General features: G+C 36.4%; 1 protein-coding gene across 2 annotated transcripts in view; it reads left to right on the top strand.

Moving 5' to 3' along the window:
- The window catches only part of LNPEP (leucyl and cystinyl aminopeptidase), a 51,196-nt gene extending 26,326 nt beyond the window's left edge, over positions 1-24,870 (top strand). For both annotated transcript variants that reach the window (XM_031609042.2, XM_090130670.1), the window contains exons 5-18: positions 1,062-1,182; positions 1,792-1,946; positions 2,153-2,266; positions 3,763-3,894; positions 5,895-6,026; positions 9,168-9,328; positions 12,017-12,105; positions 13,763-13,943; positions 14,671-14,827; positions 15,817-16,001; positions 16,576-16,737; positions 17,474-17,614; positions 18,567-18,648; positions 20,057-24,870. In XM_031609042.2, coding sequence (XP_031464902.2) covers positions 1,062-1,182; positions 1,792-1,946; positions 2,153-2,266; positions 3,763-3,894; positions 5,895-6,026; positions 9,168-9,328; positions 12,017-12,105; positions 13,763-13,943; positions 14,671-14,827; positions 15,817-16,001; positions 16,576-16,737; positions 17,474-17,614; positions 18,567-18,648; positions 20,057-20,188 — 1,944 coding nt within the window. In that variant the 3' untranslated portion in view covers positions 20,189-24,870. The remainder of the gene's footprint in view (positions 1-1,061; positions 1,183-1,791; positions 1,947-2,152; positions 2,267-3,762; positions 3,895-5,894; positions 6,027-9,167; positions 9,329-12,016; positions 12,106-13,762; positions 13,944-14,670; positions 14,828-15,816; positions 16,002-16,575; positions 16,738-17,473; positions 17,615-18,566; positions 18,649-20,056) is intronic.
- The last annotated feature ends 303 nt before the right edge of the window (positions 24,871-25,173 follow it).

The following is a 25,173-nucleotide window of genomic DNA, read 5'->3' as shown; positions in this document are numbered from 1 at the left end:
CTTGTGACTTCTATTGAGCTCTGTGGTTGAAATTTGTTTTGGCAAGGGTAACCAGTTCTTTACTAGGGAGGAAGGAAGTTGGTCACTACACTCAATGTTTCATGTTTGCAGAGAGCCTGAAACAACTGTGTGTGGTATGCTTTCCTTTTTTCATAATAGATTTTAGATAATCAATATTTTAGAAGTATTTTATGATAGGCAAAGCACATGGAGAAGAGAAAGAATGAATGATGTATTCTGACAGAGGGAGGGCAATTCTTCTGTGTTTTATTCTGACCAAGCAAGATTTAGCTAAGCTAAGGATGTCTAGCAGAGCTTTATAAGACACCAAGTCTAGCAATATATATACTTACCAGCTTAATGAGGGAAAGTATAAAAATGATAATACTAGGTCAGGCTAGAGTGCAGCTGATGAATTATTCTATTGGCAAGACTGGAGACTGTAAGAAGGAAAAATACTCTCAACACCTTTTGTGCTTCTGTATGCAAGGGTATCCTAAACCAGGATTAATCTGTATCTTAATGAAAGTTCTTTTTTTTGATAGAGCCACTTCGACATGAATGGGAGACTGTATCCAATCAATTTTTGTGAATGGTTTTTGCACTATATCAAAAGTAGTCACACATGAGATATGGCATTGGATGAATTTTGTGCCAATTATTGTCTACTGAGAAAATTTCTTGCAGATGATTCTAGTGTTTTCATACTGGTAGCCTAACTTACAGATTCATTGAAGTATGCAAGGAAGATCAGTTAATAGAGAGAATAAAAGGGGAAAATGGATCAATTTCTGTTTGTACAGACTCTTCCTGAGTATCTTCCTTAAAGGTGTCAGCCTTGAATTGTTCTTGTATACACATTGTCAGTTGAATGGTCTGTATATTTTGACTAGTGAATAAACTCTAGCAAAGGAATCTGATCTTTAAGCACAGCTTTATAACCACTTATTGTAACTTGCATCTGTTGTATCTATTTCAGAAAGTTTTGACCACTTGAATTTATGTAAGTTTCTTTAAAGCTGTTAAGTTTCAACATCTTTACTCTTGTCTGTTTGGTCTAGGTATCTGTCCATGCCATACCGCAGCATATAAACCAAGTAGAGTATGCTCTAAACACAACAGTGAAACTTCTAGAATTTTATGAAAAGTACTTTTTAATAAATTACCCTCTTGAAAAATTAGGTAAGTTCTTTTGAACTTTTTTAAGCATAAAAAGGAACCCTAATCAATTCTGAGAAGTGAAGGGGAACAGTAATTCCTCTCAAATATTTTCATTCTTCCTTTTAAAAAAATATTATAAAATATCCCTGAAATAAGGTTCCTTAAAAACTATTTTAAAAATTCACAATATGGTTTACAGAATGCAAACATTAATTGAATTGCAAGCCAGAAAATATTTCTAATCTTTTGACACTGGATTACTTACAGTTTTGTGTGACATGAAAGAAGTAATTCATTGTACTGGAGCTTTGACAGGAAAATGGAAAATTCCTAGTCTTTGGATGATGTTGCCTTCAGAAGTGTCAGCTGTGTTTCCTGTTTGCTTGTGTGCATACAGTATCTATAGGCAGTGTCTGTGTAATGCTTTAAGTTGTCTGTATAAAATACTGCTGAAGAAACGTGGCTATAAATCCGTAGGGCCTCTGCTCTTGAAATGCCAGCACATGCTCACACTGCAGAATTTAAATAATGAGGTTTTTTTATGGATTATGAAGTAGAATAGACAGACTTGAAATAGAGAGCTGCTTTAACTCTAGCTGTTTTCAACAGTTTCTTTCAAATCTTTTGCAGATCTCGTAGCAATTCCTGATTTTCAGTCTGGTGCAATGGAAAACTGGGGCTTGATCACCTTCCGAGAAACAACACTCTTGTTTGACAATAATGCTTCTTCTGCAGGGGATAAAAAGCTAATAACTGCAGTGATAGCTCATGAGCTTGCCCATCAGGTAGATGTCAGAGGTCGTTATTTAGATTTGGTGGGGTTTTCTAGTGGAATACAGTGGAGGTATATTTACAGAGTTTTTCATGCAAAAGCATTACTGATATTGTGAAGAAACTTTTGCCACAAAATAAAGTTGAGGAGGAGTGGAGTGTCACTATACTCATTGGATTTTATTTCAGAAAAAATAATTATGCTATTAATCTTTCATAGTGGTTTGGCAATCTAGTAACTATGGAGTGGTGGAATGATCTCTGGCTGAATGAAGGATTTGCCACTTTCATGGAGTACTTTGCGATGGAGGAGATTTTTCCAGAATTACATTCAGTAAGTTCTTTCTTACTTACGCTTACTACACCTTTGGTAAGATCTATTTTTTTCATGCTGACTATGAAGGACTGATAATTTGAAGTTCACTTTGAGCACCACTTGTATCTCCAGTTTCACACTGTATTTCATTATATTAGATGTGTTTTTTGTTTTTGTCTTTCTTTTTGTTATGTGGGCCTTTTTTATTTTGGTACTAGTGTACCTGTGTTATATGTAGGTTAAAAATGTTCTGCAAAATATCAGCTGTCAAAGGGAGTAGATTTGTATACATACCAAATACTAATTTACAGTCTTTATACTGAATGTACATTGTTGGCTGGTATTGTCTTTCTCCATGGGCAGGGTTGTGTCCTTGTCAGTATCCTGTAACTACGCGTGAGTTCTCTGTGCTTAATTCATAATTGTTAGTGCGTTAAGAAGCTTGGGTTCCTAACTTTGTTCAGTAGATTTATGTTTTGGAACTGAATGTTTAATTTTTTTTTTTTATTTGACTTACCTTGGTTGTTGTGTTTGACCACTAGAAGTATGTTTCCAAAGACATTCTGCTTTTGGGGCAAGTAAGTGTTTGAAAGGAGGGCCAAAAAAGCCTAGGCTACTGTTTTAACAAGATCACATTTACTGTTGGAGTAGTTACTTCTGAGAGGTGCCTGACAGGGTACCTTTGCACACATTGTTCCACCACTTGGTGATGCCAAAAAAAGTGTTTTGTTGAACACAAAAATCCACTCCAAATTCTTCACTCAAAGAGAATAGCTTTAAATGTTCAACTATAAAGGATATCTTGATTATCTCATTATACAGGTCTTTTCTGTTTTTCCAGAAAGCCATTAAGATCCACTCCTTCTATACAGAAACTGTACAGATAATTGTTTGGTGAAGTTGCACAGAAATGAAGTGGACAAATATGAATGCAGTCAGCTTCTTTAAAAGTAGTTTAAAAGTTAGCTTTTGGGGTTGTTCCATTATGCTAACAATGTATTAAATTCAAATATCCTTCATCTAGAAGGAAAGAAGGAAGACACTTTGGTGCTAGGATCCTGTGGTAAGATGTTTACATTAACAAAATTATGAATAACATGATGCTGTAGACTTCAGACTTTTAACATTAGAATATTCTACAGAAATCATGTTTTTCTATTTTCTTTCCTGCAAATGAACTGAAAACATTGTTGAGCTGAATCTGAAATTGAGCTCACAATTATTTGTTTATTAGGTATGTTTGTTTTCAGTAGTGCTGCATATATATTACTGAGATGAGCGCTTAAGGGTCTGGATGATGATTAAATGGTGGAGGTAGATTTTACTGCTGAAATATGTCAGGGAAGGAGCAGATTTCATGAATGCAGATTCTGACCATCTTTTATTGCCTCCACTGACAGAAAGGCGAGCAGTGCTATATCAGACTATTGGAAGACTGAGGCAAAGATGAGTTTTACTATTCTACTTGTGTATGTTCCAGCTTCTCAGACACTAAAAAAAAGTTCATCTTCTAGGATGAAGATTTCCTAAACCTTATATTCAAGGCTATGATGAAGGATTCCTTGAATTCTTCACATCCAGTCTCTTCTGCTGTCCAGTCATCAGAGCAAATCGAAGAAATGTTTGATGCACTCTCTTACATCAAGGTAACATAAAATATGTAGAAATAATTAGAAAGTGATGTATTACCTATTGTAAGCATGAATATAGGATTATGTGTAAGTAGACATGTACAGGCAGTCATTTGGGGCTACCTCTGGTACCATTCAGTGATGCTTATGAGCAACTGGCTTTTAATGAGGGGGAAAAAAAAAGAATTTTTGTGCTTACTCAACACGCTTCTGTATGGTGCTTGTTTCAGTACAAAGTTAAGTTACGAAGATGTAAGAAGGGATCTAGTGGGTAAGACAAATGACCAGCTGCACATATATCCTGTTTCTGATAACTGGCTTTATAGAAAAGAGTGAGAAAAAGGCACCTATGTTTCCTTTCTTATACAGCTTGCTTTTTTAAATTAGTATTCTAGGGCCTTGCAGAACTGGAGACTTGAGTTTATGTCGTATCCTGTTTTTCTTCAAATACCTTATATTCATTTCTAATTTGTAGTGAGAAATATGTGAGAAGTTTCTTCCTTTTCCCTTTTCCCTTTCTCCCTTTTCCCTTTTTCAAAGCTTCACAGTGTCTTACTTGGAGAGAGCAAATACCTTTCTTTGTTGAATTTTTTACTTATATGTCTTAGGTATCTTAGGTTTTATGTATTGTATCCCTTGTACTAGTATTTCAGGTGGAAATCTTAACATCTCTTTTGGATTAGCTGTTATTTTTTCAGCACCACGTATCTGTATGTGCTTGTACTTTTTTGTCTAGTAAGAAACTAGGGAACACTATTGCTTACTGTAAGATAGTCTTTGTATTCCAGTGCTCTTGACTCTGTGCCTTACTTTGCTAATACTCTTGGCACTTGGAATGCAAAGACATTTGCAGTGTTATAGTTTGCAGTCTTATGGGTGTGGCTGCTACTGTGTACAAAAGTTGCTTTGTTTTACTGTATTGCTATCCTACAATCTGACACAGATGAATTTTATTGTTTGAAGTAGAAATTGACATGTAAAATTATTTTAGCCTGGTTGTTTTACAGACTATCAGTAATGTGTCAATGGGACAACAGTCCACTTACCATTACTGCAGTCTTGGAACTGTTTGACAGTAATACAAAGAAGTAAAACTTAAGTATAGATTTTTGTTATAGGCAAAATAATGACCATGTTTTCAAAATTGTTAGTGAGGGGGTATTCCTACAGTTCAGTGAAGAATTAGATCAACAGAGTTCAGGCAACCTTCACGTTCAGGCAAGATGTTACTTGAATTCCCAGACTAGAATTTAGAGTGTGAGAAAACTATACATGTTCTCATGAAAATCTGCCTTTTAATGTTTGTTGATGCATACTCTAAAATAGTACCAATAGTGCACTGTTACCTTTTTGTGATGAATGGCTGCTAATTTATATTTAGCAGTCCAGTGTACAAGTCCTCAGGTAACTGTTTAGTAGTGGATGTGATGTGTCTATAATAACAAAAAATACCTTTACGTCTAACATTCCTGTCTACTTGGAAACTGGAACTGCTCAGCTCTCAGGGAACTTTTGATACAGATGAAAATCATACAAATGTCAAACACTGTCTTTTGAGTGCAGTTCACTACCATGCAGAAGAATATTGCTAATGAAGAATGTCAGCCTGGAGAGACTTGTCAGTTAGAAAATGTTATTTTGTAGATATAGTAAACTGGGGAGGGGGAGGAAATAGTATTACTGTCCTGCTTTGTAACTGTATGTGGAGCCTTTCAGATACACAAAAATTTATTTTTCCAAAGTACCTGGGGAAAAAATTCAAATGGTTTTAGACCTTTTTTTGACTGTATATGAAGTTTATGAAGTATTTGAAAATATCCAAAGTAGCTGTGTGTTAAGATAATTATTTTGATGATAAAATAAATTTTGGGATTAAATGAAAAATAAAATTTGGGATAAAACTTGCTATTTTCTGATTTTTTTTTGTGTGTGTGTGCAATGGATGAGCTATTGTGTGCATATTCTTCACTGAGTTCTGTTACAGTAATTTACCTTTTTTTTTTCTCTCTCCAAAGGGAGCTTCTCTTCTAATGATGCTGAAGCATTATCTCACTAAAGATGTTTTTCAAGCTGGTGTTGAGATATATTTGCATAATCACAAGTATGGATCTGCCCAGAGTGATGACTTGTGGGACAGCATGAATGAGGTACTCATCTTTATTACTATGCTTTTGTGTTTTGTTTTTCACTTCTCAGATTGCGTTGTGCATTTTGGGTTATATATTTGTTTGTGAAAGAAATAAGACAATATGCTGCAAATAAATACTCTGTCTTAACATAGTTCTGTCTGGTGCTTCTGGTTGAGGCTTTGTCCAAAGGCACTCCCCTGCTCACTGCTGTGCTGGGATGCTGGGCCCAGCAATGAGCTATGAGCGACGCATGAGGAATTCCCCCTGCAACTTGTGCTTATGCAGTTCAACTCTTTCCTACCTCACAGCACTTTGTGGGTTAGAGCCGCTGTCCACAGAGGCCTTTCTTGTCCACTTCCCAGAAGCACAGAGGGAGGCTGTGATCAAGAGATCCAGCACACTCCAGATCAAGAGATGCAGCACACTCTGGTCGTATAAATACAGAAAGTGCTGTAGCTTTTAGGACTCTATTTACTAGTATCCCAGAAGGGTGCTGTAAGTGGGTATGCACTGCTATATCCAACCTATGGAAAACCCAGCATCATGTGTATATATATATACACATGCGCTCTTTCTAGAGTTACACTGTTAGTGTGTTATAGACAGACTAAAATTAGTCATCTTAAATGCAGGACAAAACTTTTCTTTCATAAAGGAGCTGAATCTTAAGTCTGTCTAAATATTTGCATCTTGGAATGCTCTGTCCTTGTGGAACTTTGTGTCGGTGGCAATGTCTGTTTCTGCAAAGAGAGCTGGGGCTGTAGGAAAGCAGGATTGTTGGTAGCCAAGTTCTGCCACTCTGGAATTGGAGGGCAGGAAGGTGGCTATGCCTGGTATGGGAGAGAGGGCCTGATGAAGGAGAGAAAATGCTGATTCACAGCAGCAAAAGAAGGGATCCCAACAGGAACAAGCTGCTGGATATCTTAGCTTCAAGATGCTCAGTTATAGGAACAGAACAGAGCTCTCTAGGAGTATCTGTTACACATAGTGGAAAAAGCAACCTCCAACCAACACCCCTCAGTCATGCATTTGTAGAGAGTGCCCTGTGAGGTGGGCAATAGTACCTACAGCATGGAGTGACCCCAACAGATGCTTTGCATCTGATCTGCGTGAGGCAGGGCTTCACTGCTTTTCCAGCATGGAAAAGGGGCCATTCTCAAGATGTAAGATTTCTCTCTTAGTCTGTATCCGTGTCTCCAGAAATAACTCAGTTTTAGTCTTTGTTTTGTTATAGCCCTGCTGTTTGTCTTTGGGGCAACTTTAGCTTTTCTGTGAACTCAGCAGGCCTCATTTTTCAGTCCATTGAAATTCAGTCATCATCTTTAAGAGTCAAAACTAATTATTAACAGTGCTGGGATTGCTGTATCTGCCTCTATTAATATTGTTAAGTAAATTGCCTCCAACCAACTTAGTAACATCTAACCTCAGAACTCAAGAGTTTATTTGTTACTTGAATGACAAACAAAACTTTGTATCTGGGGCTTATTTAATAGTTACCAAGTTCCTACTGATAGCTTTATCTGCCAGAAGGTACCTTCCTGTGATGTGCTCACAGTGGGGTTTTTTACATTTTTTTTTTTTGTAAGTATTAATACTGTAAGTGTTAATACTGTTAATTTTGTGTTTTGACTTATCCTGCATTTCATGTACACTCATTTATGTGTCTCTTTTTGGAAGGCTCAGTGTTTAGCTTGACTAGTCTGGTATTGCAGTGAGTTTGTTTACAGCTGGGCCTTTTATCTGTTGCTTCCCTGAGAAATACCAACTTTGAATTTTCTGAGATGTACTATCTCTGTATTCATTTTCCATTTCCATGGAAGTTCTCTTCATATTTTTCTTTTTGCACCTTGAATTGTGATTTTTCTCTTACTTTTTTAGATAGTCTTTCAGATTCTCTGCCATTTGTACTCAAACAGTTGGATAACAGTAAAATCTAGACATTCTAAATCTCTCATTGCTTTTGCAGACGGGCTGAGGTTGAAAGGGAGCTCTGGGTCCTTCTACTCCTCCCCCTGCTCTAGCAAGGACACCTAGAGCAGGTTGTCCACGACCATATCTAGGTGGCTTTTGAAGGTCTCCAAGTAGAAGACTCAACCACCTCTCTGGGCAACCTCTGCCACTGCTGTGCCACCTGCATACTGCAAAAGTGCTGCTTGGTGTTCAGAGAAAAGCTCCTGTGTGCCAGTTTATACCCACTGTCTTCTCTCCTGGCTCTGGGCCCCACAGGAAAGAGCCTGGCTTTGTCCTCTTCACACTCTCCCTTCAAGTATTTATAGACATCGAGGCTCCTCCTCAGCCTCCTCCTTTCCAGCTTATAACAAGAAAATGCTAAATGTTGGTGTGAATAGATAACTTGAATCCATAAGGCGAGCAGTAAGATGCTGATGAGGGTACCCAGACAAAGAGACAACATGAGTTGGTGAAAGGTGTATGATGCTTCCATAATTAGCTCCACTTAAAATGTACTGTTAGAGGTCGTATTGTCTTTTTAGGGTTGGATGAACATCTTTGCTAGTAGAGAAGCAGCAGTATGTAGACATTATAAAGTATTTGTCCTGCAGTGGTGATGTTACGGTTACAAACAAATGTTGAAAATTTGGGATAGGTTAGGGGTTAGGCTATACAAAGGCTGGTAAAGTGGGTTACTAGTGAGGAGAAAAGAAAAAAAAAAAAAGAGAAATCCTACAAGAGAATGCTTAGTATAAAGGGTGAATTTATCATTTTGTAATACAAACATCATAACCTTAATTACATTTCTAATACTCATTTCAGAATTTTGAAAAGGTCTTTAGTCTGAAACATGCACAAAATACTGTAATATCAATTACAGTGTCAGGGCAAGTGGGGACAACAAGTTAGGTATGGGGAGCTTCCATAACTTTCTTTTCTGTAATGTTCTTGTCTCTATTTTCTCAGCATACCAGTTTATCTATATGAAGATTCCAATTTCTCTTTTCACTACTTGCTTAGGATTTATTCTACTTTGGAAAATAAAATAGATTTTTTCCCCTAGATTCTTGCTTGTGAAATTTACGCACTCAGTGTCAAAGCACTATAGAGTAGTGCAACTTGGTAAGTTAAACAGAGAGATTTGAAAACTTGTATTCCTGTTTTGCCATGTTCTTGTTATTGTATGGTGTTTTTTTTTTTTTTTTTAAGATCACCAATGGAACACTAGATGTAAAAAAGTTAATGAAAACTTGGGTTCTGCATAAAGGATTTCCTTTAGTGACTGTTAACCGAAAGGGAAAGATCATCTCATTACATCAGGAAAAATTTTCATATCGTGTGGAACCAGATAATTGGACATCAGACACAAGGTAATTACATTCTTACTACTTTCTGTCCATTAAAATCTATTTGCAGTATCTTTTGTCTTGTACCTTTCTTATTTGTGTTTTTGGGCTCTATGTTTTTACTACTTGAGAAAAAAGAAGCACAGAATGGTTTGGGCAGGGTAGCAGGATCCCCCTGCTACAGGCAAGCCCCATCCAGCCTGGCTTTGAGCACCTCCCTGGAGGGGGCATTCGCAACCTTCCTAGGCAACCTCTTCCAGTGTCTCACTTCCTTCATACTGAAGAATAGTTTTCTAATATCTAGTCTAAATCGGCCCTCTTCCAGATAAAGCCATTTCCCCTTATCCTGTCACTACATACTCTTATTAAAAGTCCATCCTCAGCTTTCCTGTAGGTTCCCTGCAGGTACTGAAAGGCCGTTCTAAGTTTGCCCTGGAGCCTTCTCTTCTCCAGGCTGAAGAGCTCCAACTCTCTCAGCCTGTCCTCATAGGGGAGACGCGCCAGCCCTGTGGTCATCTTTGAGGCACTCCTCTGGACTTTCTCCAACAGCTTGAGTACTTGTGTTGAGGGCCTGTCAATGGTTTATGGGCTGATTTGGCCCTGTTCTGTGACAGGGTGGAGGGATGAGGGAAAAAGGGTAGAGAGATGGGCCCCAAAACAAAACAAGTGGCAACGAGGAGGAACAGACTAATTTACTAAATAAGATGTCAAAATACAAGATAACTCACTATAATACAATATAATACTATATAATTAAAATTGAAGCTAATGAATCAAATTAAATGAGAGAAAGAGGGTTCAAAAAAACCTGAAAAGCCTTACACTAATGCTGAGGCAGGGTGTGCAGTTGGGACGAGCAGCAGGGAGGAGAGCCTGATGATCGAAAAGGAAAAAATGCACATCAAGTGACCTTGCCAGGGATTATATCTTCTCTCTAAACACAAAGTCCTCTGGGGTACGTAGGTCTTCTCTTCTGGGACAGATACCCAGAACTGCAGCACTAACTCTTTAACTCCCAGTGCACTACTTGATGCTATGATGTGGAATACCGATAATGGTAACCCATTCCTGCTTCCACTCCCTATGGACTTTCTTTTTGCGCTGAAGTGCAGGAGCTCCGTGTTGATCCATGGAGGCCTCCTGGCGTTCTTACAATAATAATAACATAATAATAACAACAATACAATTAATAATGAGATAATAAGATAATTTAGCACAGGACGTACATCTAATATCTGCACTGGAAAAATAATTGATGATATATGCCTATTTCTACCTAAGCAACTGTTAATATTCTGTGGGCTTCCTTTGTAAGCTGTTTCTTGTTTTCTGAAGCTTTTAAGCATGGCTTGATGAGTTGTGGTAAATGGTAGAATGCACTGCTTAGTTTATTTGATATCCAAAGCCTAACCTCACAGGTAAAGATATCTTTCAGGAGATGATGTGTGAGAAAAAAATTAATGAGAAACTGAAAAAGGCTGCATTGCAGAAGTCTCTACAAGATGCTGATTTCCCTTTCTTTAGAGATGTAGAGCTGCTTTTCCTTTTTGTCAGTGTTTGTTGTGCATTTTGTGCCTTGTTACAGTAAAGTATAAAACCACAATCAAAGCTTTCTTGGCTTAAAAATTTTTAAGATGGCTCTAGTGCTTGACAGCAAATGGCTGAATAGACTACAGGCAATTCTTACTGTACCAAAAAATAAAAGTACATACATAAGTTCTGAAGAAGCAAAGGTGAGGCTGCTGTTAATTGTAAAAGTGAATTTATTGCAAATATGTCTTATCATGAAAATTAACTGTATTTTGTAGCAAAATGAAGTATCATAAGCTAGAATCTTTTTAGAGAATTTGTTGATTTTATACAGTTATGTGAAGTCTTAATAAGAACTAAATTATTTGCATCTTCTTCCATAATCAAACCCATGGAAGGAATTTGTCTCTTGAGATGCTGAAAGTTACAGGGCTGTGTTTTGTTTTTTTGGAGAGGAAGAAAAAAAAAACAGTTTATGGTTGGAAGGGAAAGATTGTTGGGCTTGATTGTCATTCTGTGTCTGGTGGATATCAGTTTGGGAAGTGCATGGAAAGTTTTTGATGAGTGCTCCATGTGAGTCATTCATGGAAGGACCTCCTGTCAAATAGGATGTGTATCTACAATTTGTTTTGCCTCACTTAAAGTTAAATTTTCTCTAAATAAACGCATCCCAATCATCTTTAGTTGTTAGCATTTATTTGTTCAGTTTGCAGTTCACTTGGGTCAGTACTGGTGATGTGCAGTCAATTATGGTTTCTATTACCACGATTTGAAATCTGAGTCTTGTATTTGAATCAACCTGAATTGTTTTGTTGGGTTTTTTGTTGTTTGTTTTTAATGAAACAGGAAGAAAGAAACACTAGACTGAACTGAAAATAGTACTGGCTGAATTTCTGATACAGCTGAAGATTTTCTGTCCACATTACTTTGGGCAAGGTACTTAGCATGCTGGAACTAAGAAATAAGTACTAGGAAATTTTCTCAACGTGATAGGAATAATAATTTTTAAAAAAGCTGTATGTGTTTTCTTCTATCATATTCAGATTATATGAATGTTATTTATACTTTATTATGCAGCATGCAGTGTAATTTTAATGTATTAAATGCTTAAATTAAGAACCAAAACACAGTAACCTTCAAGACAAATAATAAATTGTGCATAATATATGCTTCTCTTTGTAGTTATCTCTGGGATATTCCTCTCACCTACACAACTAACAGGTGCAACTTTACCCATTGCATTAATGCATATTTACTGGACCAGAAATCAGGTATGTGACTCAAAACTTTGGAAGCCATTTTAATTTAAGTATTACAGATTACTGACCTTTCTGAGCATAGGATGCAAAGATGAAGACCCATAGAGTACAAAATAATTGCAGAGACCCAAATTAAAGCACAGTAAGGTCTCTCATCAAAGAATGTTGTTAAAGAACTGATAACAACATGCACAGAAACACAGGTCTGGAATTTGTTAAATCTTATTCTCTTCTTATCCTAATGCATGCCCAAACTGTCTTGAGCTGCATATCCTTAAGGGAGTGAATACGATTAGAGTTGCTCTGCCAATGTACTGAAATCTGAAGAAGTTATTTTCAGCTCAAATATTTACTTTGTTTCTTGTTACAAGAATGTATCCTGTCTGGAACAGATTAAGTTTTTGAGAAAGCTATTGTAAAACTTGAAACTGTATGATCTTTTCGGATAACTGCTCTGCTTTTGCTGCATTAGCTAGTTCATGTCTTAAATTTCATGTCTTTGTGATGTTGTTGTTTTACTTCAGTCCTGTTTTTCTCCATACTACGTGAATATTTGTTTACAGTGTCATGTAGTATTGTGCTAAAATCATTTCAGATATTTCCCTCTTTGTTCCGCTGACATCAATAATTTTTTGCATTTTAAGTGACTCTTACTGTTTTACACCATCTCAATGAAGAAACATTTTTTCTTTGTTAAATTTCCCATACATTGTCCTTTCACCTTAACGTCACCTCTAATTGTCAGTTTATTTGTGTAATGTGTCATTGGTAATCATGTATGAGAGACTGGGACAGGGTTATTAGAAAGGAGTGCTGGCAGCAAGTCTCGCTTAACTAGTAAGTGCTGCAGATGCCAATGGAGACTTAACTGGTTTGGTTGCACAGTGTTAAAAGGTTTAAGAGTGGATATGGATTCAATATGAAAGCACCTTATAAATTTGCTTCTTATCATTAATTCAAAATTCTTAAAACTTGACTTGTATCTATCCTTCCCTACAAACTACTCCTTTAATTTGAAAGCATGCTATCACTTGTGGAGCTTAGCCCTTCTCCTATCATCTGCTGCTGTTATTTTTTTTTTTTTTTACTTTGTACTAGTTTGTAATAGTTTGCAGTAGTTTACTTCTATTAAATTAACTGTAATAGTAGAATACATAGTAACTCACAAGCCCTGACTATAGAATAACAGTGTTAATTTTACTGTCTCATCAAGCCTGAGGCTTGATTTAGCATATTGAAATACTTGTCCTGATCTCAAGAGTAATAGAGTGTGCCCTATTATCTATTACACACAGTCATCATGAGTGAGAAGTGTTCCTATCTGTTTCTGGGTAGGAGAGCATCGCTTATAAAAATTGTTCACAGTGCTATGGCAGTTACCTGCCGTGTTGCTTTTCCTTTGTTGTATTTTAGCATGCATAGATGTAGAAGGGGCTGTTATTTTATTGTTCACTAGTCAGATGTAGCTTGGAAAGGTGAAGAAGTACAGTCCAATATTTTGGAGCCTTCATTGGAATATTTTTGCTACCTATTCTCCCTCATAGTAGGGGGTACTAGTGAGTGGAAAATGAATTAATAACTCTCTAGAAGTACTACTTCGTACATTTGGATTTGAAAGAACAGATGCTGTGTCTTAGTGTCTGCTGCTAACTGGCTGTCTGTCCATTAGCTGCCATTGAACTTCCAGAAGAGGTGGAATGGATAAAATTCAATGTAGACATGAATGGTTATTACATAGTAAATTATGGTGAAGACTGGGAAACACTGATTGATCTGTTGAAAAAAAACCACACTGCTTTAAGTGCTAAAGACAGAGCCAACTTGATCAACAATATTTTCAGCCTTGCAAGGTAAGACTTTCGTATTGGAAAACATAATTAATATGAATTACAGGATTTTCCAAGTCAAATCAGATCTGGATTGTGGTGATGGCTTCATTAGCTTCTTAAAACTACATATTGTTCAATATATATATATATATTTATTGCTTCATTGATGCTTCCATATTGGTTTGAGATGTCATCTCTCTGTCTTTCATTGTTTTTTCTTCTCTTAGAGCAGCATCCATTTGTTTGCACCCCAGACGCACATAATTGCTTCCATTGCTGGAAGACGTTATTTTCTTTAGTTGTCTCCTAGTCTGCTGTTTGGTTTTTTTCTGTATTCTGTCAACGAATACTCATCCATAGACAAGCAAGGGGTTTGCCTTTTAAATTTTTACTGGCTGCTCCCCTGCTCTTTCACTGTTGGCGCTACTTGTGAGGTTGAATGATCTAGAAGACCTCTTGGATATCACTTTCCTTTAGTTGAGTACCCTCATTTATGATAAATATTTTTGGATGTCATTTTTATACCCTTCTACCTATTTCAGTTTATGTTAATTGAAGACATTAATGTAAAGTTAGTGTCACTATCTTCTTGCTGATGTTGTAATACAAAAACGTGTACATCTGAAGCATTTCTTATTACTATCTCTATTAACCTATTACTCTGTTAGTGTAATGGAGGTTATTGTAACTTGGGCAATACAGATGTTATCATTTAAACCATTTCAATGTTCTGTTCATTAACTTGCAGTCTAGGAAAAGAGTCTCTGAAAAAGGCCTTTGATCTGATTGATTACCTTAAGGAGGAGAGCAGCACTGCACCTCTCACTCAAGCTTTGTTTCAGCTGGGTCTTATTTTCAACCTTCTTGAGAAAAGGGGAGAACAACAACTGGCAGCACGTGTCATGGTATCTCCTAGTTTTCTGCTAATTGTAGTTTGAAATAATAATTTTTTGTAATGTTTACAGTTAAATTAGAGTTGAGTGTTGAATTCACTAACCTCATCAAACTAAATTGGGATTTGTTGTCAGTCTTTGCAACTTCTGTGAGGTAGCAATGATCTACTGCAGTGCTAAATTTTCTGTAGTGGCTTTTTTTCCCCAATTTTTTGTAGGACTGGCAAAGTAGTGGAATCTGGGAAATTGTAGTAGGGGCTATGAAGGTTAAGGTAGTGCAGAGTCTGTGACAATTTCTAGTACAGAAAGGCTGTTTCCAAAATTGTTGTATCTGGAGATCACAGATCACATTGATATAGAAGCTGCAGGGGGGAAAAAGATAATGCTATTTTCTATAAAAATACAAATGTGCAAATGGTCATCATTCCCTCATTCCAGCTGAGAGATGTGTTAGCATAATGCAGTGCTACAGACATAGCAATAAAATGAAGATGGTAGGTTCAGTTCTTGTTACCTCGTTATCTGCTCTGAAAAACAACCTGTGGTGTTTATTAGATGATAACATTACATTTGGATATCTCAGCTGATGAGGTATTTGGTGGGGCACCTAGCTAATACCACAAAACTAGGAACGGAAAAGGTTCGTGCTATAGATAAAGCTTTGTTGTTTGTGCTAAACTAAGAAGCTCTACTGTCACTTGATGGAGTTAAAAGCAGTTAAACATACAGAAGCTGTAATTAGTTGAGATCATAATGTGGCTATGAGTTTGAACTGTAGTAGCTAGAGGAATCATCTTCAATTTGCATATTTAACATTTAGATGTAGACTGGACTGTGTATGAGATCTATGTCATACCTAATGTATTTGAGAAAAACTATTATGCTTAACCTCCACAGTTATAAAACTTCTTTTTTTTTCATTTTCTTTTTTTTAACTGATTTGGTTTGTGGAAAATCCTGTGGTGAGAATTAGCTATTGCTAATAATTTTTCCTCCTTTAGAACAGAATAGAATACCTACTTGGAAATAAAATTGATCAACAGCACTGGACAGATGATGGGACATTGGCTGAACGAGAACTCCGGTCGATGCTGCTAACTTTTGCATGCACCCATGATATAAGAAACTGTAGAACAAATGCGTCTGAGATCTTTGACAAGTGGATGAAATCTAATGGAACAATGAGGTACTAAAACCATTGGGCTTTTGCTGCTTTACCTACCTCTCCTTGTTACCCTGCCATCTGAGGGCACTTCGTTCTGTCATTCACTGTTGCTTGTCTACAAGTAGTTGCAGTTTTAACATGAGAGGGGAAACTCTGTTAGATTTTAAAATTTTGTCTGAAGTCTTACTGAAGATAACTGCAAAACCATATGCAGATTGCATCCATGTGTGTTTCTTAAGCTGCATACTCATACTTCCTTAGCAGTGTTGAAGTGTACCTTTTTGTCTTGCAGAACTCATTCTGTTCTGGGTTTTTTGTGTTTTGTGCACAAAATGACTCTAATTTTTGTACCATTTGCTGTGTTATCATATGGCTTATTCCAAGTGTGTTAAAGTACTAGAATGGCTTGAATTCTTGTGTCCAGCAAGCATACGAGTGCTATGGAAATAAACTGCAGAAATGAGAGGGATCTCTTTCAAGCTAATCTTTTCATTTTGTAACTTTTCTTCCTTCTTTTCTCAGATGAGCATTTTTGTCCTCCCTCTTTTTTTTTTTTTGTTCGCTTGTTTTGTTTTGTTTTGTTTTTTCCCTGTAGTCTTCCTAGTGACCTTATGAAAGCCATATTTATAACTGGAGCCAAAACTAATGATGGCTGGGAATTCCTCCTAAAGATGTACTCCTCTTCAGTCCCTGAAGCAGAGAAAAGCAAAATGATTGAAGCTTTGGCCAGCACAGAAGATGTCAGAAAGATGATGTGGTATGAAATAGACAATAAGTTCTGTGTTGTGTAAATTAAGAGAAAATCTTTTCTTTTTTATGTGCTATCATTGAAAAAAATTCTACATATTAAATAAAATCTAGGTAGATCTTCTCTACAGGATTCTGTAAAAAGAAGAACATACTATAATTCACTTCAAAATAATTTATAGTAGGTCAAGGTGAAATATGCACAAAGAAAACAATTGAACTCAAAAGTTTTGTAGCAGTAGTAAAGGAACTTCAGGTTTTTGTGGTAATGATAGCACAAATGGCAGATCATTCTATTTACATCTTATTAACCAAGAAAATAACTTTTTTTTGTTATTTCTCTGGCCTTACACCATGCTCCCATACCTCTTTAAAGTTTAAATCTGATTATTATGTGAGGGACACACTAAACATATCCTGGCAGGTGACTCCACTTACAACTTTTCTCTTTTAACTTTAGTGAATTATGTTTTATTTTAGAAGTTATGAAAATTTACTTCACCTCAATAGCAGTGAAAACTCAGGTACTTGGATTACAGCTGATGTCATTCAGTTCTTGAAAACTCAAGTGAAATGAATACAGTGCATATAGAATGTAGCATCAATATGCTCCAGATGCCAGAAAGTGGTTTTTATTTTTTCTGTTACATAACCTTGTCCTTCTAATTCACAAGTATATAGAGAACCATGTGAAAATACAAGTAAGATTTCTTTTCCTGCCCCTTTTCATATACTTTGTCTTTTAGGTTAATGCAGAACAGCCTTGAAGGAGAAGTCATCAGGACGCAGGAGCTTTCACATATCATAGCAACTATTAGCCACAGTTTGCCTGGACACTTGCTGGCCTGGGACTTTGTCAAAGAGAACTGGGAAAAACTTACACGGAAGTAAGGCTTTTGATGTAGCTGAAATGCACAGTCCCATTGGCAAAAGGATAGCTCTTATTATGGCCCAGTGAATAAGTAGTTGGCTTCATATAAGAATATTTATATTGAAATTTTAATTCCTGTTTTAAAATCTGATTTTACAAAAATACTTGGAAAATGTGTCTTTTTATCTCACTAGTAGTTGATGTGACTTTGGAGACACCTAGAGCCTATTAATTATTCTAGAAGGTCTTGATTTGAATTTCTGTTAAAAGCATACCCTCTGTGATTGTTATGTAGGATACCTATGTGATGAAAGACATTCAGAAGTAGACCCAGGGAATTAATTCATCCTTTTTTTTATTCAGTCTTTCTATAGTAATCTCAAAACCAAATAACATCACTTGTTTTAGAAATATATGTTCTCCATAACTGACCTTAAAGGATATCCAGCTGGAGAGCTGGTCTGCAAATCTTATATAAGCTGACAGTTACATGGGGAATTGTATTTCTGTGTTAAAGCTGTGATCTGTAACATCTTTGTGTTGCTAAAAAGGCTTATTCCAGATGAAAATTCATGCTTAAGCAAGCAGGATTAATTAATAATCAGTATTACAAAACTACTTGATTCAGAATTAGTTTTGGAGGCGAACTTGATTGTTTTTGAATGTGTACCACAAATACAGACGTTGCTGTTCAATGTGTGGTGTCTTCAGCTTTTACTGTTCATAGATGCTTGAAAAATTTCTGTGGCTCTGAAGTTCAATTTTTAGAGGTTTTAAATATCCTGAGCATTAGATTTCCAAGACCCTGTATCTGCTTTGAAAAAAGTAGGTATGTAAACTTGAATTTAATTGTTTCTAGCAATTTCTAGTGAAACAAACAAACTAAAAGGAATAAGAAGTTCGTGTACATACGCAGAAACTGTATGTTAAAGTGGCTTCTCATTTTTTTTTTCTTCTTTGTATTTCAGGTTTCACCTAGGCTCATACACTATCCAGAATATCATTAGCTCATCAACTTCCCAGTTTGCAACAAAGGTGCATCTACTTGAGGTTGGTGACTTAATTAAACAGAAAATAATATTTTTTAGTGCCAGTGCTGTCTTTGGTTATTTGGAGGATGGGGAAAACATGTGGTATTTATTGTGATTAAGTCCCTTTGCAAGGATATACAGCTATTAGTATCTTCATGTCGCACATAAGGAATGTATACAGAAACATGCTGAAGATTACATTTTGGATCTGTGGCAAAGTTGACATACAGTCAAGTACAGCTATCTCTTTATATTGCTTTGGTTTCCTGTTTGTTTGAATGCTCTGTCTCCCAAAATAGTGATAAAAAAATTTATCATAGAATCATTTGGATTAGAAGGGACCTTTGAGGGCCATCTAGTTCAGCTCCCCTGCAGTGAACAAGGACACCACAGCTGGATCAGGCTGTCCAGTGCCTTATTCAGCCTTCCCTTGAAAGTCTCCAGGGACGGGGCATCCACCACAACACTGGGCAGCCTGTTCCATTGTCTCACCGCTCTCTCTATAGATGGCTTTTTCCTTATATCCGAACTAAATCTACCCTCCCTGAGTTTGAAGCTATTTCCCCTTGTTCTGTTGCTACAGACCGTGCTAAAGAGTCTGTCCCCTTCTTTCCTGTAGCCTCCCTTTAGACACTGAAAGGCTGCTATCAGATCACTTCACAGCCTTCTCTTCTCCAGGCTGAACAGCCCCAGCTTTCAGCCTGTCCTGATAGGAGAGGCTTTGGTCTAGACTTCGTGGATAGTCTGTGCTTTACTTTTCTGTGGATCAGTGCCATAAGGATTGCTTTATGTTATTTTAGCTGTCAGCAGTCCTGAAGAGCTGTTTTGGATGTTCAGTATCCAGTTAATGTTCATTAGAAATCTCCAAGGTTTCCCTAACAGTGCCCTGAAGTTCATGTGTTAAAAGTGGTTTAAGGTTTATGCTAATGTTTTCCTTCAGAAAATTGGACAGAGATAGCCGCTTGTGATTTGACCTGTCATATTTCAAGTGTAACCACTGATAGGTATAATATTGAATGGAAGTGGGGGGTCATTCCAGAGGACTGAAGTGAGTCTCTAAAAACAAGTAGTTCTTTTTTAGAAAACAAAACATTTTTCTAGAACTTTGAGTGCTTTGTGATTGCTCAGCATTTAATGTAATGAGTGAATATCTGTTTATTGGTAAACTAACTTACTGAAACCAGACAGCAACCCACCATGGCAGGGGGTTGGATCTAGATGGTCTTTAAGGATCCTGCCAACTCAATCCATTCTATGTTTACTGCAGTTCTTGTAAAATATGTTCTCCTTACATTTTGGGAAGCCAGCTCTGAGAATTTGGCTTGATACAAATTCTGACACATGCATGTAGCCTTTGCTTCTGAACCTATTTGTTTGGCCAGTGTTGATTTTAATTAAGACTTTCTTTCTTTTCTCTTGTTATGCAGGTGAAAACATTTTTTGAGTCAAAATCAGAAGAGAGCTCTAAATTGCGTTGTGTAAAAGAGGCAATTGACACAATTCAGCTTAATGTCCAGTGGATGGAGACAAACTTAGCAAAGCTACAAGAATGGCTGTAGCGCACATAATGTTATAGTGTGCCAGCCATTGGAAATCTGTGGACATTTGCTCCGTTTCTTTTGCAAAAGCCAGGATGAAACCAGGCATCGCCGCAACATTGTTTGCACTATTAGAGAGTCTAGAAAGCTCAGGGCATGTCTCACATAAAATTTGATTTCCCTTGAAGCATTTATGTGCAGGATTAAGTATTTATTCTGGAACTGTTTTCATCTGTAGACCAAACATCTCCATGAGTGATGATACCTAATTTTTATATTTGAAACTTACATCCTTTATTTGGGGTCATGTTCCAGTTTCTCAACAGTGGAATTAATAATTTTTTAAACGTAAAAATGCAGATAGTGTCCACAGAAATTACAGAACCTGTTGTGCAACAGAATCATACTTAAGATATCTGTTAGTGGACTGAACCATAATTGATGTTGCTATGTTATCTGTGAGCAACTGCACAAAACTACCATTGAAAGTGGCTACAGGCTAGTTCATCTGTTAAAGTGACTACTGATTTCTCCACTTTTGACTGTTTAATTTTAATTTCATCACTTGTTTCAGAGGTTCTACAGTTAGGCAGTATGTGCCAGCCACTTCATTTGGATAAGTTTATACTTTTTTTTTCCCTTGCTTGTTACCTCCTATATTATAGGACAAATTATGTACACTGTTTCTTGTTTTAACATCTAGAAATCTTCTCATTTAGATTTTAATGGTTTCTTCTTACACTGTTGTGAAAAACCTTGTGAGACAAATCTGCAAATTCTTTAAAAGAAGGGGATCTAAAAGCAGAGATGTACCACATTGGAAAGGCAAAATACCAATTGTGCATTCTGTCTTTCAAAAGCAGTGAAAAAGGCCATTTTTGAGGTGTCACATATACATACAACACATAGAAGATTAAGCATATTTGTTTATGTGTAGATGTGATGATGTTTTCAAATGTTCATTTCACTACTGACACACCTTTTGTGGATTCTTGCAAGCAGATTCACCTGTTGTCTTATTACAAGCCAATTAAATGATCAGTTATAAACTGCTGTGAAAGTGCTAACAGAAGTTGAATTTTTTGAACAAAACAAATTTAATTTACCAGTAAATTCTGAAGAAAATAACACTGAGAATTTGTCACAGATAATTCAAACTGAAGGCTTTAATTTATGAAATTGCAGCATTGGCTGTACAGTTAATTAGCAGAAACAGTAAGCTATGATTGCTTAAACCATGCTGTATTTTTCCCTTTCAGAATAAGAAGTTCTTTCTTAGAAAAGAAATCTCTTATTTTTTCATCAGCTCACATTAAAAATAACACTTGCAGTTCTAATCTTGAAGTTATCAGAAAGAATGTTAGCTTTGAAAGTGTACAAACATATGTTTGCCCATAAGGCACAGAAATGAACAATTTTCACAGGTACTTCAGAAGGAATTGGTGGTTTGAGTACTGAAAGTAGGTCATACCATTCTACTTCCATACAAGTTATACAATTAGATTTGTAATTAATTACATTATTTGTTTCTTTTAGCCAGCTATCGTGTCTTGTGGTTTTCTTCATTTATTTTAAATCTCTGTGCTCTTTGCATAAATATTATCTCCATATTTGTATATTTGTGTGTACTTAGTTATCAGTTTTGTTTTGCAGACCCTTCTCAATGTTAAAGGCTTTCACTTTTCTATCCTGTCAAACTTGTTTTTCTTCAGCTCTGACTGGTACTGAGGCATATAAATTTCAAATGGAAACTGTGGAGGAAAATTCCCTCTTCTTCCTATTTCCTGATTTCTGCTGTAGGATTTTTTTAACATTTGATTCAGATGCTTTACTGATAATTAGCTCTTTGCAAGGAAATTGCATGCAGCTGATCTTCAGAATGTGAACTGTACCAAGGAAGTCTGGAAGATCAAAGATTTTGGAGGGATTTCTGAATATTTTTTTCATTTTGCTATTCTTTTTTTTTAAAAATAAACAATACTTTCAGTATGTCAGTTTCATAAGATTTGATACTATTTTATGTCATGTAGTCTATAAATTCATTAAAAGTTATACTGGAGTCTTTCTTTCAAGTGAAGTTCTTAAATATACTCCTCTGTTTTTGAGATTATTGGAAACTGATGAGGATTAGAATGGCAAAGGCATGAGCAATGAATTGCCCTTTTGAGAGTCACATCTGTCATGCCTTGCTGCAGAGAATGAAATCTTACTAGTTCTTTGAATTTTCTTTGGCTTCTGGTCAAATGAAAAACATATTCTAGCCGGCAGCAACACTTTACTTAATTTCCATAGTATTTTCTAGTTAAAATTGCAGAGCTAATGTTTTCTGTACATCTTAGGACACTCTTACTTTGCAGTAGAAGAGCTTTACAGTGCAAAGCTATGCTGAGACTGCATAATTTCCTGCAGTGTGAAATGATGGTGTTTAATACATTGGAATTGCACAGTTTGTATTCGGCTGGACTGCGTCAATTACTGTCCTTGAAGCCATTATACACTGGTCGTTTTGTTATTTTCCAGTATCCTCAGTTCCTGGTGAGTGGACTTTTAAGAACTTATTGTGGTGAAAATCAAATAAGCATATAAATATTTTTTACTTCTCTAAGTAAAACAAAATATTTTTCTGATGTAAAATTGCCTACCAGGAAAAGTGCAGGCAAGCAGTTGACCCTGGAGAAAGGTTTGATCCCACTGCCAGCTCACCTCTTTTTTTTTTTTTTTTTTTAATTTAGAGATGGAAAAAGTGCAAATAGTGCAGGACAGAGTATAAGACTCCTAATGTGTGAAAAGATGGTAACATATGGAATGAAGAAGTTTAGAATAGGTATAATTTTTTTTCTGTGTAACTGATCATAGAGGTGATTGTTGTGCCTTACAGCTAGTAATTGAAGCAATATGCCAGACAGCATAAACACCCCATTTTCCTTCAGGAGCCGGATGAGGTCTTAAAGGCTGATGAGGCTTGTTTCTCTGAGCACAATTCAACTCTGAGCTGATGGGGAAGCAGAATACCATTGCTGAGGGTGCTTCCTTGTCATACAGATTGTTTTGTGGGTAAGTGAGGTATGGTAGAGGGAGAACAACTGAGCAATGTTGGCTTTTGTTGTGTGCTCTAAGTATGATTAAAAACTGTACATCAGCATACAGATTTTCCAGTTACAGAACTGCCACATGTGTAAACATTTTGAAAATAATGTCACAGCAACTCACAGTTATTATATTGCTGTCAAGATTAATCCTGAAACTTCCTTCTTATCCACTCATCTATGGAAATCCCTTACTTGATAGAGAGCCAGCTTGCTTGGGCTGTTAAATCCATATTAGTTGTTGGGCTTGGCACTGAGAAGGTGTAGAAAGGTACTGTCTACTACAGGGTAGATCTTGAAAATTTATAAACTGATTGTACGCGCATTGTAAGAGTGAGCTAGGAGGAAACAGATGGTGCAAGTAATCACTTCATCTTGGTGGCCAGCAGATACAGAAGGTGTAACTTTCAGAATTCTTTTTAAGCAAACATTTTGAATCTATCTTTCACCTGTTCTCCCTTTGGTAGAACATTCCATTTTCTGACACAGACTGTACCATCCTTCCTTTGCTTTCCTGGAAGATGGTATCTTTCTTTGCACTCTGAAATTCTATTAATGCTGCCTCAGTGACCATTCTCACTTGAATGCACTTGCTGGGTTCAGTCATGTACATTTTAGCTCCTCACATATCTCTGATCCTTGAGTCACGTAGTGCACTCAGCCACACGCTGAACGTTCGTTGTCTGACATTTACAATAAAGTGTGTACATAATATTACTATTCAAAATCATTTTGTTTATGCTTATCACTTTCATCAAGATGCTACTAAATGTTCAAAAATTTTTGTTACTTTTTTTAAGGCATGGAGTCACATGGTTTCTAGAAAAAAAAATATTTACCATATTAAACTCAGGTCATATTGCTAAAGAATTTAAATCTTTAATTTTGCTGTGCTATTTAAACCTGCTGTTGTAATAGAGATATTGATTTTTATATGTGATAATTCAACTTTGATCCAGAATAGGAGACAGGAATCTTTTCTGAATTAGTAATGGTGGCACAAAAACAAATTATAACACAACCTTAAAGGTACAGCTGTTAAAAAACATACTAGCTTGAATGGATTTAAACAATCTAATTTGAATGGAGTTCTTAAAAATGAAGCATAGATTTTCTGTTCCAAGATTTGGAGACTAGAAGAGTTTTGAATACATGGCATAAAACAACTTTCTACAATGAGAACTGAGTCCTGTCTTCGTTTAGTCAAGGTTAAGTTAGGTATCCCTGAAAAATAACTTATGAGTTCATTTGAAATGCTGTGTAGTGTAGGTACTTGTAAGGGGTTGCTCTTTGTGTTTTAAACACTGTAGAAATATACAAGACAATGTCAATTCACAGGTGTCTGACTGTGAGTGGTAAAACTGCAGGTTGTAAGACACCTGCCTTCAAATGGGGATTCAAATATTGTATATGTGCGTGTGTACGTATAGATATATATAAAATATGCAAAGTTGTCTGTTTCATTTGTAAAAGGAGAAAAAGCTGATTTTCTTCATATTTCAGAGAAATGTTTTTGCATATTACCAGCACTGATTTGAAAGGCATGTGTACTGCAAACACTATTGCTTTTTGTGAGATAGAAATAAAGTATTTCAATATAACTAAGGTTACGTGTCTGTGCTTCCGCCCTCTGTATTTTTATATTTGAGTGTGCCCAGAAATCCTTGTTCATTCACTTAGACTTCAGGCATTATTGCCTGGTTCTCTTCAATGGTGTGGGTGTCCCCGAAGTTTGGAGGAGATGATCCTTGACCAGTTAGGACTGCCTCCATAGCTGCAGCTTTAGCAAGCTGATATATTAATAGATAGTTTGTTAGTTCTTCAGCCTGAGCTATAATGGAATTACAGGTATAAATGAGGACATTACTGAACATCAGTGGCTGCTTTTTGTTGTTTTTTGGTTTTTTTTTTTTTAGGAAA

Source organism: Phasianus colchicus, chromosome Z, assembly GCF_987193195.1.
Source record: "Phasianus colchicus chromosome Z, bPhaCol1.hap1.1, whole genome shotgun sequence".
Classification (NCBI taxonomy): domain Eukaryota; kingdom Metazoa; phylum Chordata; class Aves; order Galliformes; family Phasianidae; genus Phasianus; species Phasianus colchicus.
This window is presented reverse-complemented; position numbering and strand designations above follow the sequence as displayed.